At 37.1% G+C, this 18,311-nt stretch overlaps 1 protein-coding gene across 1 annotated transcript in view; it reads right to left on the bottom strand.

The window, feature by feature from the left end:
• The window catches only part of LOC150096792 (ankyrin repeat domain-containing protein 54-like), a 129,551-nt gene that overhangs the window by 59,900 nt on the left and 51,340 nt on the right, over nucleotides 1–18,311 (bottom strand). The window contains exons 4-5 of the mRNA XM_090407972.1: nucleotides 18,081–18,179; nucleotides 406–477 (exon numbers count right to left, since the gene is read on the bottom strand). Of these exons, the coding sequence (XP_090264098.1) occupies nucleotides 406–477; nucleotides 18,081–18,179 (171 nt within the window). The remainder of the gene's footprint in view (nucleotides 1–405; nucleotides 478–18,080; nucleotides 18,180–18,311) is intronic.

Genomic DNA, 18,311 nt, shown 5'->3' with positions numbered 1-18,311 from the left:
TATTTATTTAAACATTCTTCTGTAAAGGATATATCGATTTGTATACCTTCTGTTAATTTTTTTAAACTCTTTATTGTAGAAGTCACTAAATTTATACAAGTGTCATTCAAGGGACTAACTTTGAAACAATACTCTTCTTTAATTTTGGCTTTCATTATTCTTGATTACTGTGGAAGAAACTGAATCTAATAAGGAGTGATTATTATCAAATTCAAAGCTTCTGAAAAACTTGTGTCAAGAACAAATGCATTAGTAAACATTAAAGCTTAAAATAACAAAAAAGTATATTTAATTTTTTTACTGCATTTTTGTATACGCTGATCCTTTCATTACGCCTAAAGCAATTCCCCACTCACTATAGTTCAAGCACTGAATACGAGAACATAATTATTATTTAAAACTTACCAAGATGTAAAGGTGTATTCCCAACAACATCCCGCTGATTAGGATCTGCACCTCTTTCCAGGAGTATCCTTGCTAAAATACAAAAAGTTGAATAGATAACAAAGAAAAAAAAAATGAAATTTTCCAAATTTTTCTGCAGTGATATATATAAATGTTAATATTTGTATGTAGTATCCTTATAACCTGCACAAGTTAAATTTAAAATACCAAGAAATTATATTCTTGTTTACCCTTCTCGTAGAAAGGCTTAGATATTGGTTTAGACGTCTTGTTTACCCATCCAAACAGGTAAATATATATAAAAATATATGCTTAGTAAACAACAAATTACACGATAACCACAGTAATTAACTTTATTATTATTTGACACCTCCAGGGAGTCCAAAGACTCACCGAACAATTGAACCCCTTCCAACTACTAACCTTCAAACTTGCTTAACTTTTTGCGTGAGCCATTAGTAGCAAATGTTCTATCAATCGACCAACACTTTAATGAAAGTACAGATATTTCATACTGAAAATAACAGTATATCATCAGTGCACATAAAATGCAAATCAAAGAAATAGGAATACAAAAATCGATTCACCAATTAAAAATGGTTGCCACACGCTAGAAATTAATATATATTAATAAAGGGGAAAGGGTCCAGAGGCGACTGACTAAGGTAGTTTCTAACCTCTGGAATGTAGTCTGGTGGACAGGAGGAAGAGGGGGAGATATAGTAAGGGGTTGTTATAGGCTCAATGCTGGAGAGGTTGTACAGAAAATAGTGGGAGATCAGCAGAGAACAAGAGGTTATCCCTGGAAACTGTATAAAGAAGGTGTGAGTAGGGGAGTGAGAAGCAGGTTTTTTCATGCAGAGTTGTGAATGATTGGAATGTTGCCTGAAAGTTGGTATCTGCAGAGAATTTGAGTGTGTTTAAAGCATGGTATGACGAACTGTGTGTATGTATGATAAAAGGACCTCCCAGATGAGTCTTTGACTCCATGGGGTCTTGGGTAATAATAATAATAATAATAATAAATAATATTAAAATTATTTTTGATGGTTACATAAAATTAAAATCTCCCAAACTTTTGGGGGGGGAGGGGAGGGGGGAATTGTTCCAATTCAGATTTGGCTGATGTAAAAGGGCTTTTTACAAATGCTGACTACAAACTTTCAGTATTGTTTCATATTTAATTATCATAATTTAATCTTCCAAAGCTCACTCCCCCCACTAGCAATCATAAATGGTCAGTATAAAAACATACTTTCAATCGGCTAATGAGTAGCTGCAAATGATTTGTGCATGCACTAAATAAATTTACTGAAGCCTTTTTACTGTTTTGTTGTAGTGTATCTGCATTCATGACAGTAATTTAACAAGAGCTGATAACGTCTCATGTCTAAAAAGTGTGCCTAAAATGAAGACTGCAACAATGACCACAGAATTTTCATATTATTGTTATTATTAAGAGAGACCTCCAGGGAGTCATGGACTCATTGAGGGAGGCCACATACTACATGAACCAGCTATCATACTTGTTCTTGAATTCGTTCACACTGCTTGCACACACACAACATCCAATGGCAATTGAATGATGTGCATTGCAATCATGCACCATTCTATGAGAGAAAAATCTAGCCCTCACCCCCTTCTCAGCTTCCAAGAATGCCCTCGTCCTTTCCCCCACCCTCAATAAAATGGAAAATTCCGTCTACTGAAATCCTGTATGACTCTTTCAGAAGTGTGTAAGTCTCAATCATATCACCCCTCTTTCTCCTATCTGCAGTCTACAAATTCTCAATCTGTCTTCATAATCAGTATTACATAATCCTGATATCATTTTTAACACTCTCCTTTGCACTCTCTCCACTATATCAGAATCACAATGGAAACCAGACCTGCACACAATAGTCCAAATGAGGTCTTAACAAGGCCTTGTAAAGAAACAAAACGACATCCATATCTTTATGTATGAAAATTTGTTTCAGCATTGCAGTTATCTTTTAAGCTGTATTTGCAAACTTTGCTACATGGCCCCTAAACTTCAACAGCCTATCTACTAACACTCCAAGATCCCTAGCCTGATCAGTTTCTCTAGCATAATCCCAATCCCACCAATATAATACAACAATCATACCGAAGTGTATGACTTTACACGTACAGACACTGAACTGACATCCATTTTCCCATGCCCACAATTCCAGCCTATTCAAATCATTCTGCAAGTACTGTACATCATTACCATTCCTGATTATCCTCCCTATCTTTGCTTCATTAGCAAATAGCTATATGTCACCTGCCAAATCCATAAACTGCAAAAACCAAACACTGTTATTCATGACCTGCTCCACAATGGTGGTATCAACTTCATTCACTTGTTGTGAACCAATCGGTTTGCAACCTCTGCCAAGTCTAACTCCCAATCATCCCATTTCTTCAAAATGACTAATCATTTGTCTCAGAGCACATGGAGATAGTGGATCTCATCAACATTTGTTCAGGCAATGAAATTTGCACAGCGCAGCAACAGCATTGAAATTGATTAGGTAGTACAGCTTCACAGCAAAGCATATTGGGGCAAGGTTAGTGCCATCAGTGTGGATAGTATTAACAACCAGAACGAAGCGAAAAATCCATGTCCATTTTTTAAAACCCACCTGCTAAGTTGAGTGATATGCATGTTTCACATATTTGGTGTTTACAATGCCCCTGGTGGTGAATTTTGGATACCCCCCCACCCAAATATATGGCTTCTGCATGAGACACAAGGCTATAAACAGGGATACTTTAATTTTTATCGCCTTGTATATGTTAATTATATATATAACTCCTTCACAAAAGGAAAACAGAATAGCGAATTCCCAAAACATTTAATGAAGATGCTTCAATCAAGAAAATGCCAGCTTTATAAGAAAGCATTATTATTATAATTATTATAAACAAACAAACAATGTTTTTATAAGTTTTACATTTCCATTTTCAAAGCTTTACTTAAACTTGTACATATCCTATTAGAAAGACTTTTTTTTTTTTTTGTAAAGTTAATTAGCAATATACTGGTGTCATGTTTACTGAAGAAAAGGGACATGCTACAAAAGTAGTGTAAAGTGGTAGTATCAAGAATTATCAGCAGGTTAGATTATCTTTATACTGACAGATGGCATAACCATTAGAGCATAAAAATAATATAATTATTTCAGGAGAAACTAAGGCAATGAAAAATGGAACACCTGTTTGAAATATATGTAACTGTGAAATGATGCATAAACCGAAGATGATGAATGTGTAAAAAAAGTGGGCTTTCTATCAAAGAAGAGTCCCAGAAACTTGGCCGCTGGAACTACAGGGAGCCCATTAAGAGACATGATCGACTGCTTGTTGAAGTTGTCTTTCAATGATCTACATGTCACAGGAGTGACAGTAAACTGAAATCATCGACATAAAGACAATTGCCTACTGTGGGAGGAAGCTGTTTAGTGAGTTCATTTCAATAGCAAAGAGAATCACACTAAAGACTGAGCATGAGGAGTTTCCTCATAGTCCAGATAACATGCTGCCCATCTGAACTTGGAATACATGGCTAGAGTGAAAGTTCTTAATAAAAACAGGAAGGTATCCCCTCAGGCCAAGATTAAACAGGTCCTTTAATACGCCATACCCCTAGACTGTGTCATAAGCTTTTTCCATGTTGAAGAACACTAAAACTACATATTATCATTCCAAGAAAGTATCTCTTATACATGTTTCTAAATGGACCAAATGATCCAAGGGTGGCTGGTGTCCACGAAAACCATATTGTGTGTTGGAAAGAAATTTTGTTGCTTTCTAAGTGCTTTGCCTTTACCATTTTTTCCAAGACCTTAAAAGACAACTAGTCACAGCAATGGGATAATAATTGTTGGCCTGGGTTGGATCCTTGCCTGGCTTTGGGATAGCAATGACAATGGACTTATGCCAAGAGGGCAGAAACTCTTCCTCTGTAAATATTCTGTTGTATAGTAAGAAAAGGAGATCCATAGAAGATGATGGGAAGTGTTTTATCATCTCATAATGGATGTCATCAGGGCTGACTGTGATAGGATGAGATAGCAAAAGGGCTCTTTTGCTGTCTCATCCTAGCATAGTCATAGTTCCTCTTTAGCAAATAACTGATTGTATAGCTCCATGTCCTTGGTACAGAAGCTTAATCACTGTTTCTCTTGCTGCTTTTTCAATATTAAAAATTCAGGAGGATAAGAAGCTGTTGCTGAGATTCTGGAAAAGTTTTCACCCAAAGTATGTGCAATAGCTTTGGGATCAGCAATAACACATCCACTATGTTCCAAGGTAGATAACTGGTGTTTTCCATATCTACCTTTCATCTTCTGGATTTTATTACAGATAGTTTTTGCACTGGTTGTTTGATTCTGATGTCTCACATGATGTGCTCTGGCAAAAATCACATTTAAATACTGTTAAGTTTGTTGTGGTAAGGTATCTAAGAAAGATACCTCCCGTGCTTTATCTTGTTATTTTTTGGCTGCTTGGCACTCTTGATTCTACAAAGAGTTCAGATAGAGTGGAAATCAGGATGATGTTTTTTTGGAAATGCTGTGGTTGTTGTATGGACAATACAATCTGTTACATGCTTGACTGCTAAATTAATGGGCATTTGGCTGACAGCTTCAGTATTAAATTTCGCAAGATGGGAAAATGTTTTCAGCCAGCTTGGTCCATTTTCCACATTGGCATCCAGATAAGATATGGTTCATGTGAAGACATTACTGATAAGAGGAAAATGATCACTTCCATATATGTTTTCATCATCAACATCCCATATGAGTGGTGGCAAAATGGGAGGGAAACATATTGTAAAATCTATTGCAGAATAAGAGCAGGTAGGCATGAGGAAGAATGTATTTGTTCCATTATTAATAAGGGAGAGGTCATGATTGTTGAGCATTCACTTAATGATAAGACCTCGTCTATTCATGTTGGCACTACCCCAAAGTGTTATGTCCATTAAAGTCACCCATTAGGAGTATGGGTGGAAGCAGTTGCTTTATGAGATTATCGAGTTCCATTTCATTTAGTTCAGAACTTGGTGCTAAATATATTGAGCATACTATGATATTATGGTATAGACAATAAAATCATTAGGATTATTAAATCTCTTTACTCCTCATCTGATATGAGAATTGAAATTAAAAATTACAGCAGTGAACCGTTCTGGGCAGAACAGGGGGAAAGACAGTGATGCATCTTGTCCCCCTCTTCTTTTTAATTGTTTTCTGGAATATGTCATAGATGAAGCTCTTCATGAATATGACACTGGAATAGGTAGTTGGCGAACTAAGAATAAACAACTTACGTTTTGCAGACAATATCGATCTTCTGGCAGAAAGTGAAGAAGAATTACAAGAGATAACCAGTCGCATTTTTGGAACATTAAAAAAATATGGATTATACATAAACCTGCAAAAAACAAAAACAACGATAACCCCAAAATCAGATATTGAACCCTTAAAGATAGAAATCGACAATAAACAAATTTAGAATGTAAACGAGTTCGCTTATCTAGGAAGCACGCTGAGTCAAGATGGTCGCTCCAAATCCGACATTAAATAACGAATTGCTAAGGAACTGTAGCCCTACAGAAGTTACTTTATTGAGGGAAGATGAGAGGAGACTCCTGTCTTTTGAAATGAAACTTACAGAAGACTCTTGAGAATTCCCTATAGTGCTCACGAAACCAATGAAAATGCTCGGAAACTGACTAATTTAATAGACGGGAAAAAAAAAGGGAAAATATTCTGACAGTCATCAGAAGAAGACAGATGAAATGGTTCGGACATGTGGAGAGGGCTAATGGCATTCCAAAGCAAACACTAGAAGGAATCGTTCCGGGATCGAGGGTTAGGGGCCGACATCGATTAAAATGGACTGACAACATCAAAAAATGGACAAATTCCTCCCTTTCTCAGCTGACATCAAGAACAAGAGCCCAAAATGATTGGAGGAGGATAATAAAGAACATCATCTACCAGCCATGAATGACCCAATGGTCCATTTAGGACTATGGGAGAGAAGAAGAAGACTATGATCAGATGCCCCACCGAGAGGTGAATAGCTACTGCTTCCAGAGCAATATTAACCCCCCAACCGGCCAGGACGTATATATACGTTCAGATAAATCTGGATATGATTCTGTAACACCTATTGAATAACATGGATAAGAAGTGGAAGTTGGTCTCACTATTTCATCCACCTCGGCCGGTAGAGAGGTTAAGCTGAACATGATGGAATGGAGTATGACTGCCCATAAGAATAGCTACTCCACCACGTGCAGGGCCATCTCCAGTTCTGTTCTTACACACAAAAGTAATTCCTGATGGTAGGATCCTCAATGGATTTTAAATAAGTTTCCTGCTGCACTATTGTAAAAATGTTCCTATTGTTTAGGCTTCATAAATTTGTCTGGTTTCCAGGAGGTTGAGGACTTGCCCTTATTAGGTTTACATTTCAGATTACATTTTACATTAGATCTGGTCCCCAGGATTTGAAGGGGATAAATTAACCGTGAAAAGGGTACAAAGGCGGATAACAAAGATGGTGTCAGGACTGTACAATGTTAGTTATGAGGATCGGCTGAGAGAGTGTGGACTGCAGAGTTTGGTGGATAGAAGAAGGAGAGGCGATATGATAGACTTTTAAACTGTTGAGAGGTGGTTACAGGGTTGACACTGGGGAGTTCTTTCGCTTGGTTGAACAGCAGGAAGGAGTCATGACAAGGGGCCATCCCTGGAAGTTATGAAAGGAAACTGTGAGAAAGAGGGTGAGGAGTGGTTTCTTTGCATGGAGGGTGGTTGAGCCATGGAATGCATTGCCTGATGGAGTGGTGAGATCGAGAACAGTCAATGCGTTCAAGGAGTGGTATGATAGACTTTGTGTTTCCTAGGAGGGACCTCCCTCGATGAGTCTTTTGACTCCATGGAGGCCTGAATAATAATAATAATAATAATTTTGGGAAGTATGGATAATCAGTGTCCATCTCTTCCCCTGAAAAAATATCCAATACATCATTGGATGTGCCAGGATCACCAGGAAAGTTTAAGATGCTTTCAGTGGATACTGAAGTATCCATTTTTGGAAAGGGGGCCGTATATTGTGTAATTGATGCGCTCAACAGAGAAACAGTCATGATTGTAAAGTTCAGATATGGTGAAATTATCAAATGATGGAATAGACATGCAAGTTTGAGTTGTGTTTTCTTTACTGTTACCTTCTCAGAATAAGAGGATCTCAGAGCAGGTGTGGTGGCGGCATCCTGATATATGTTATGTTCTGATTTTATTTTTTGTATTTCTTTACCATCTTTCCACTTCTGACATCTATGGGATTACACTGGGTTATCTCCCTGACACAGTCTGGAGGCATGGCGCAGTCTGCAAGTTGCTCCGTGCAGTCCCATGCAAAACAATAGCAAAACTAATCGATAACATGTTAAGCAACTGCCTGTTCCAAGTGTGTATGGATGAGAACAAAAGTAAACAAAGAACACTGGATAATGGATTACCACAAGGGTCAGTTCTGGCTCCCCTCCTTTTTAACTTATACATCGCAGATATGCCTCATACAGCCTCTAAGAAGTTTTGCTATGCTGATGACATTGCTCTAGCCACCAGACACATTAATTTTACTACAATGGAAGATACACTAACAAACGACCATGCAGCCCTAGATGAATACCTCAGCAAATGGAGATTACGCCCAAATCCTAGCAAAACACAAGTTTCATGCTTCCACCTGAACAATAACCAGGCTAACAAAGAACTCATGGTCTACTTCAACCACAAACTGCTACACTACAACAGATTCCTGAAATCTCTGGGCTAGATAGAACACCATCTTTTAAACCACATCTCATTAACACAGCATCCAAGCTAAAAACAAGAAACAATATACTGCAAAAACTATGTGGAACAACTTGGGGTGCTTCAGCAACAACGCTTTGCTGCACTGCTCTTGGCCTCATTTACTCTACAGCTGAATACTGCTCACCCGTATGGCTGAACAGCACCCATGTGTATTTGATTGATGCCCAGCTTAACACTACTACGCGCCTTATTTCTGGAACTGTAAAATCAACCCCAACCTACTGGCTCCCAGTGCTAAGCAACATCCTGCCTCCACACATCCGCAGATCCAACTTTCTTCTACACGAATACAGCAAAATCATGGAAATCCAAAATCTTCCAATCCATGAAGACATCCCACCCCTAGAAATAAACAGGCTAAAGTCAAGGCACCCTCCAATCTTAACAGCAAAAAATCTTGCAGAGACAAGTTTCAACATGAAGGAGAAGTGGAAAGAGTCCTGGTATAACACTTCAACAGGGATCTTCCATGAATTAGTGAACCCAACACAGATAACTTCGGGTTTTGACCTACCTCGGAAAACTCGGTCTGCCCTTAACCGAATCCACACCAACCATGGCAGATGTGCAGACCACCTTTACAAATGGGGCATGATTGCCTCACCCAGGTGCGACTGTGGATCGCCCCGCCAGACAATTAATCATATTATAATAGAATGTGTCCTACATGCATACAGTGGAAACCTGTCAGACTTCATCCATGCTACACCAAGTGCAGTCAACTGGATAATCAACATAGACATTCAGTTGTAGCCTATTAAGGATTAATGTAATGTAACTTTTCATGTGTGAGTCATACGCTAAATAAATAAATCTCCCTGACAGTTTGTACATTTAGCTTTCTTGGCAGAGCAAGAGTGGTTATCATACTCTTTAGTACTACCACATCGGGTACAGGTAGCAGAACCACAGGCAGTTTGGGCATGTCCATATTTCTGGCATTTGGAGCATCTTAATAGATTAGGGATACAGTTAAACAGGACAATTGAGATACCCTGCTTTAATAGATGTTGGAGGCTTAGGAGTATCAAATGTAAGGATGATGTTTCTGGTTGGAACCAGGTGATTATCTTTCAGCTCTGAACATATCACCTTACCAGGAACATCTAGGAGATCCCATCTCTACAGGAATTGAGTGTTTAATGGGGTGTAACTGTTATTGGTATTTTGCCCACTGATGAGTAGTTTTTCGGAATGTTTGATGTGATGTTTCTATGAGGACATCGCCAGAACACAGTTTCTTTACTGTTCTTGGAGAACCTGCCATTCAATAGGGTGACATTTTCCATATTGGATTTTCACCTGTAGCATAGATGATTAGAAAAACTGATGCATTAATACTAGTATCACGTCTTTTGTTTCTTGCTTCTGTTGTCAAAAGGTATATCGATGGTATCAATACTTGGTTTGGGCTTTGTTAGGACCTCTGAAACAGAGGAGGAAGGATTCATGCTCGAGTGGTTTTTGGTTCAGCACCAAAGCTATCAATGGTATCAATACTAGGTTTGGGCTTTATTAGGACCTCTAAAAGAGGATTCATGCTCGAGTGGTTTTTGATACAGCACCAGAGCTCCCCCACCTACCATGGAGGATCACTTTCCAGCAAGCACTGGAGTGGAATGCCAGGGTTATCCTGGAGCACCACAGCAAACCTGGGCCCCATCCCCAGACCATAGGGAAGAAATTACTGCAACACCTTGCAGGCAAGTGCACTAGCCGACTGATCCTGGCCATGCTAACCAGGACTGTCCATCTTGCCTAAGCAGAGGCCAAAGTAGTGCAAGACTACCAGGATCCCCCTTTCTGGATGTCCCTGGGTCACACCAACAGCAAACAAGGCGGTGGATCCTAGTGATGGTAGTCTGGAAAATATGGGTAATAAAAAAGACTCAGGAGAAGTAGAATGAAGAGTAAGTGAAGAAAAGCAAAGAAAAAGAGTAAGAATGAAAAGGGCCAGTATCATCACTCGGAGGTTCCCTCCACCACAAACATGTGCCTCACATGGAGGGGACTAACAGAGCATACCACAGCAAGGTGAGGGTTGGACATTAAGTTAGAGGCTCCAGTTAGTGAGGATATGTCAATCATATCCTAACTGCTTACAGGCTATGTGAAAGACTCCTACCATTTATCTAGCTTTGATCTATAGGAGATATCATTAACTAGCATTATATTAGGCAGTGGACAGTGTGCTTCTCACAGTAAAACAATTGTTATAGACCAGATGATATTTACAATTCCATTACTTTTTGATTTGAAAAAAAAAAAAAAAAACTTTGCTTTTCATTTACACAAGAAGCAATATGGATCTATAACACCACTGGTAATCAACTTTTCCATACACCCTAAATCAGTCAATGTTTCTGAAAAAAACCACTCTTGGGTTGATGCTAGTAAAATGATGCACTTATAGTGGCTACATTTGAGACTTATTAGCAATGCATGTGAGGTACACAGGATTTCACCTTCCAGCCATTTCATTTGATTCATGTCTTCAAATCCAAAATTGTTACTACAATCTGCATAATCTAAACTGCTAATAAACACTACAGCAATTTCATCTGGTACATAGCCACTATTATTCATATCTTCACCACTTCACTTTTTTTTTTTTACTCAGATAAATCATAAAATAATACAAAATAAAACAGCTATTTATCACTAGTCACATTGTAATGAACACCACACCTGGTAGCATACTACATATTGTGCGAAAAACTTGGCCTTCAGAATTAATACCTATCCTACATCACCTTTTCAATTTTTCCTACTTACACTGGAATCTACCATGCAGCATAGAACAAGCATGCGTTCAGTCCATTTGGAGAAGGTCATTAAGAGGCAACTTACTTTCTGCCTGTAGGTCCACTAACTAACTAGTGACTAACAATATGGATTCCACCACTCTTGATCTATAGCTGATCAAGCATTTATTACCTGCCTCTGGATTCAAGTTGCAGAAAGGTTTGGAGAAACTCACATGGTCACTTTCAACATTTCTAAGGTATCTGATGAGGCCTGAAACAGAGGTCTGCCAACAAACTACTAATCTATGGTCTGCCTTCAACCTTTTGCAGGCCAGCTAGGTCACCATCTTCCTCTCCAATACAGCAGTACCCAAGGGCTCTGAATTCTTGCCCACTCCCTTCCTTTTGTACATAAATGACTTGTTCTCACTGATTTCAAATCCTATCCATAGCTATGCTGATGACAGCCAGTACACCCCTCTTTTCTCTTACTCTACAAACCTTCTATTGCCCAATTTAGATGCCTCAAGATCTTTCACAACAAATGCCTTTAAAACTCTGATCTTCTCACTGTTTTTGAATAGGGTTTTTCACAAGGTTATTCATTTTTCAAATGGATAACCTTGTGAACTTCAAGTGCTATTAAAACAATTCTGTATAATTTCCTACAAGAAGCTCTCACATCACTTCCCCTTATTTTTGATAATGCTCAAACATCAAACATGACCAGACTTCGCTTCTTGGACTTACCTGCACTTCGACCTTTCCTGGCACAAATAGATCTGTCACAGCTTCTGAAGCCACCAAAAAAACTCAGTGCACCTTTCTACACAACGTACTGGTTTTCACCTATACAACCACTATTGTATAAATTTTAATCAGTTCGAACATGAAATACTGCTCACACATTTGGGATGGGTCAACCAAAGACTCACTAGCATTGCTTGATGTTATTCAGAAGAGAGCAATCAGATTAATCTATGACTCCACTCTCACACAGAATCAGTCGTCCCTCTCTCACAGACCTTCAGCTTTTGCCTTATGTCTCTTCTACAGGTATTTTCATGGTCAAAGTTCTACTGAATTGGCCACTCTCATTCGTCCACTTTCTTCAAAACTATAAGGAAAAGAGTGGCTGTTAGTTATCCATTTACCATCTGCCTTCAAACTTGCTGAACCAATTTTTCCTTCTCCTGTTTCCTTCCATCTATTTCTGTAACAGCCTCCCTCACTCTGTCTTCCCCAAAGAGACAACCTTCAAATATTAAAAAAAAAACATTCCAAGTAGTTCATTCCAAACAGTTCCAAGTATGAGTAAGAAATTTATTCTTACTCATACTTGGAACTGATGTGTTATAAGTGTATAAACTTTTCATTTGAGTCAAACATTAAAAAAAAAATAATAATAAATAAAAAAAAGAGAAAAAAAAGTGGCATATCTTCACCATTCTTTGACACAAAAATTTCTGATTATCTGAAAAAAAAAAATTATGTAAAATGACTGAAAAGCATTATGAGGACTTTCAAGAATGCTCTGACATGCATTCCAGAATATTCTCCTCCTAAAAGGAAATACAATATTTCAGCAATGCCAACACTAAGTATTTATTGGATAAAACCAATTTTAAATATGTATCCAAAAGTTGGGTTAGAAATGAAATGTTGATTGAAGAACAGTACCCACAGATATGAGAGCGATCTTCAGCAATCTCTTGATCAAGGGAGCAAACAAATGATATCAATGGCAGAATCATATTAAAAATGAGGACATTAGAAAGGAACTTAATACAGTTAGCATTCAAAAATATGTGAGCAGAGCTAATCTGAGGTAGTATGGTTCTTTAAAGAAGGATGGGATAGAAAGGAAAGGTTAGCAAAAGGTATTATGGCTCGAAAAAAAAACTAGAGGAAGACCATGATCTAGGTGAATTCACAGTGCATTGATGGGCACCTGATAGTATCTTAAAAGATAGAAATGCAAGATTTGACCATATTGAAGAGCTCACAAATAACAGATTAATGTGAAAGTAAATTGCTAATAGGATGCTAATAAGAATGTAAACCTAACTTCAAGGGACATGTCTTCCTGCATGTCCGAAGTATGTCAGTTTGCAAGGGCATGGAATACCATAGACACCAGGATGATCTAAAAGGGTTTTCTAGTTGAGCAGATTAGGGTAGCTAATTTCTGGTGTGGTTTAAAAAAAATCTATGTTCTATAGTTTAAGAATGCATGATTTTTTTTTTTTTAATATACTCCAGATATAAAGGATAGCAACCGATTTTTTGTGATCTGGGTTTTGGGAGGGAGTTGGTTTGAGGGATTTGGACAAAAGGGGGGGGGGGGGATCCACTAGCTAAAAAAAAAAGTCACATATGTGACTGATTTTAGCAGCTAGCCTGGTTTAAGCAGATGATCCTAGCTCTATTTACTAGAGTTCTGATAACACCATATTGCTGGCTGAAGCAACTCAGGCTATGAGGTCAGTGTTATTATGTCTGTTAACTACATGTATTCTAATGGTTGGTTTGTCTGCTTTGCAGGATAAAAAACACAAGTTTCTGGGAGGATAAATCCTGGTATGAGACTGGCTAACTCACATTCAGTTGAAAAGCACCAATAAAGGTTCATAATGTACTAAACAGGATTTGATGATGGATGTGCCTACCAGTGTTGGCAGAAAAGGATTTACTAGGTAGTTGGTACCAATAAGGGCAAACAGGACAAAAATAAAAAATAATAATTGACAGGGCAGACAATTATTATTATTATTTTTTTTTTTTTTATCGATGGTGAAACAAATCCCAGGACGGTGATGATTAAGATGAAAGCATTTTCAGCACATCTTAAGAACCAATTCTGGTATCCACAGAGTATTGGCAGTTAAGATCCATAGGAAATTGAGCTAATTTTGCAGAATAAATTACATAAGATAACACTTGGTTATCATAACACAAATTTTAGTAATGTTTATTATCAATAAACATGCAAGGCTGAATTTGTTTTGCAAAATAAAAAAAACAAAACAAAACATAACACCTTATAGTTAAGAGTAATGGGATGGGAATGCCAATCTGGGTAGTGAAGCAGATAGCATTACTTTGGTGGTAGATTCAAATCCCTATGGTATATATGCTTGTATACAACAACAGTGGCATCGTGTACCCATTTCGGTTGGGTGTGCTGCTATCATGACTTATGCAACCTGCGCTACAAAATTCACATACCGTATGATTGTATTTTTATCAATGTATGAAAGTTTTTGGAGTGTATAGCACATCAGTGCTCATCTTAATTGATCTAATGCAATTAATTGTAGGATAGCTTTGAATACTTTATCAATTAATTGTAACCAAATCTGCACAGAGTAGGGGACATGCTTCTTTTAAGATACTATATTAGAAAACAATAATGAAGGAGAATGACATATTTGGAAGAGGAGGACGAGGCTTACCTCCTTCAACTACAATACTGATTCCCATTGTAAATATGGGCAAAAAAGTTATAAAGTTATCAAAAATTATATATTAAAAACTTGTCTATATTATATATAAAAACTTGCCTACCATGTCAGTTCACAATTCACACAGACAAAACAGATGAAACTCAAAAAACAAAAACAGCAACTCGTGACAAATGACAACATTGTTCGATTGGCTGACACAACCAATCACAGTCTCTAAGTGCTATTGTCTAAGAGCTCACCCTGCCTTGCCATCTGTGTCATTAAAACTACTAGAACGCTAAGAATTGGACACGCTGCACCATCTGTACATCTTTTCAAAAGGCTCAAAGGTGTATGTATTTTGAATGCACACCCAGGCTATTAACATGAACGTGATACAACGTTTACCCATCGAAAAGTGCCCTCTTCATGAAGCATTAGTATATTGTGTTTACTTTTAGGAATCACACAACGTCTGGAAACAATTAGCAGAGTCTCTAACGGGATAAATGCAAATATATAATATCGGTGATATTGCCTTCGGTGGATGAGCACCGCACACCTAGCATGCTCAGAATATTCACCCCCGGTATACAAATAGAAACAGAGATACTATGTGATGTATATAAAATACCGAGATGAAATGGTTAATGTTTTGAATTCTTTTATTTGGTAATCTTTTGCTTTTCAGCAATGCATCCATTACGATAGGAACAGTTTTATTTATATGGTAAAGTATCTATCACCATCCCTTCCGTCTAGGACACTTCTGAAAAAAATTTACATGTTCTTAAAAGATATAATATTTAAACTGCTTTCAAGGGTTACCAAAAGTGAGCTACCCTTATCCCTCTACCAAAAAGATCCTCAGCAATCTAGATTACCCTGGTTATCTACATTATTTCTTGCTCTTACAAATTGGCATCTTCGTAACTAAAAGAATAGCTAATAATTGACTTAATGGACATATAAAATATGTGCAGTATCTACACTACAAATATTCTGGAGTTGCAACAATCTGCTGACAGATACATAAGATTTGGGTGTGAGGGTGGCCTCTATTACACAGATTTAAATATAAACCTCAGACTGTTTTTCCAGTTCTAAAACATTTTCCTAGCATCAATAAATATGACTGTCTCATTGTACAAAAAATCTGAGACTATCACGAGACTGTCAGTTGAACAATTATGATTTTCTTCCTATGAACTTATACAATATTGCCAGTTAGACTGTAGGATCACACCATTTTGAACTTAGCTTGTGTGAAATATATATGTATATGCATGCACATACATATATATATCTATATATATGTGCATGCATATATATTAATAAATATATCTCATATCCTTTGTCTATAAAGGTGTTTTGGTGACTAAGGCAAAATACTGGCTGACAGCAGTTAAATAAAAGTTATCCTTAGATATCTGTTCCTTTATAAACAAAAACAAAAGTGATAATCAGCATATAAGTATCCATGTCAGGTAATAATCTGTTTCCAAGAATAACAATTAATAAACTTTCTCCCTTCTACTTAATTTCTATCCACAAACAGTACCAATGCACACGGTTGGAAAGACCTAGATTTGAATCCTGTCTAGGACATGAAGAACCCTTATAAAGATTTTTTTTTCCATCCTGCAAAACAGACAAACGAGTCAGAAGAACATACACAATTAACAGGGCATAATACGTGGGCCTCACAGCCTTATTTGCTTCAACCATTTCTAAATTGTACAATAAAACAATATACCATAGCTCCTCAAATGATAGGAAAGTTATTGTGAAATTTCTCAGAAATATGTGATATTTTGTATATTCTGAATTCTATATATCCAGATAAAGTCCAATGATAACTGATCCAAATATGATGAAATAATGTTATACGAGGGTGGTCTGAAAAGTTCTCGGCCTAACAATGGAAAAAAAAAACGAATTTATAATTTCAAAATTATAAATTTATTTTTCAACATAACGTCCCTTATGACTAATATCAGTGATGCTCCAGTGCCATTATCCTATCGCTGTGGTGGTTCTCAGTAAGATCAAAATACCCCTCTACAGCTACAATCACCTCTTGATTCGAAGAAAAATGCTGACCAGCGAGGAAGAGTTTTAGTTCTGGGAAGAGATGAAGTCAGAAGGAGCCAAATCTGGGAATTGGGGTGGATGTTCCAACAATTCATAGTGCAGATCCCTTAATTTTCCCATTGACAAAACACCTTTGTGGGCGGGTGCATTGTCCTGATGAAAGATGATTTTTTTCTTCTGCAAACCGGGTCTTTTCTCACGAGTTTTTTCCCCGCTCATCTTGTCAAAAGATCGGAATAATATTCCCTGGTTATTGTTTTACCCTTTTCAAGATAATTAATAAACAAAATGCCTTTAGCATCCCAAAACACTGATGCCATGATCTTTCCTGCTGATGGACTTTGTATTCTTTGGCGCTGAACAATTGGCTTCTGTCCACTGTTTTGACTGCTGTTTGGATTCTGGTGTGTAATGGTGAATCCAAGTCTCATCCATAGTAATAAATCGATGCACAAAATCAGTTTTATTTTTGTTAAAATGCTCCAAGCACTGTTCAGAGATTTTCATGTGAGTTTTAGTATGTTTTTGATCTGCTGTGGGCAAGCGAGGCACCCATCTTGCGCAAAGCTTTTTCATATGCAATTCTTCTTGCAAAATATATCCTACACATTCTTTTGAAATGCTTATAGTCTCAGCAATTTCATGTACTTTGACTCGCTGGTCATCCAATACCTTATCATGTACTTGGTCAATGATTTCTGGTGTTGTTACACTTTCTGGACGTCCTTCATGCAGATCATCTTCAAGGCTGTACGGCCACATTTAAACTCGGCAGCCATTTCTTACTTGTCGAAAACAAAGAAGAAGAGTGCCCATAAATTTTTATGAACTTCGAATGAATTTTTTTTGCCGTTAAACCTACTTTTACAAAGAATTTTATAACCGTACGATATTCAATTTTATCCATTTCAAGGAATACAGACAATACTTTTGCTTCAGACAGTTATATAAAACAAACTACTTCATAGAATGACTTGTAATTTCACATGGATTCTTATGACAGATGTACCAACTTAGAAAAAAAAAAAAAATCTTGCCGATAGTGTTGCCATCTATGGTCAAGGCCGAGAACTTTTTGGACCACCCTCCTATTCCTATATTGTGAACGAATATGTGTGTATGTGCAAGCACATGTACATTTTGGTAACAAAATAAATGAAGCAGCATTACTAATAAATTTATGATACAGTTTCACCACATCTCATCAGGGGTTTTCTGTCAATGTGCATACTATAACCGACCTGATAAAAAAAATTTAGTTATATAGAGGAGTGGGGGGGGGGAGTAATAATCATATCTTTATTTGATCACAAATGCTGAAAACAACAGAAAAATGTTTACAAATTAAAATTTCAACATTCAGCTGTATGCATAAATAGGATATGAGTTGTCTTATATAGCATGAGAACTACATTTATGCACTATATTCTTGCTCTAATCAAAATTTCATATATGGAAAAAAAAAAAAACTTTCTTCTTACCAACATCTGCATATCCTCTACAGGCTGCAAAATGCAATGCTGTTCTTTTTCTTTCATCTGGTGCACAGGGATCTACCCCTGCATCTAAGAGGTTCTGTACTGTAAAATAAAATATTACTGTATCAGAATTAAAATAATGAATTCGTGAAAACAGTAATATAAATAGTGATATGTCAACAAGACAAAGAAAACGTTTTAGTCAATGCAATGTCTCAAAATCTCAATATTGTA

This window comes from Typopeltis vanoorti, chromosome 18 (genome assembly GCF_054136105.1).
Source record: "Typopeltis vanoorti isolate ZY-2024b chromosome 18, IOZ_Tvanoo_1.0, whole genome shotgun sequence".
In the NCBI taxonomy this organism is placed as follows: domain Eukaryota; kingdom Metazoa; phylum Arthropoda; class Arachnida; order Uropygi; family Thelyphonidae; genus Typopeltis; species Typopeltis vanoorti.
Note: the sequence above shows the minus strand (reverse complement) of the source record. Positions and strands in the feature narration are given on the sequence as shown.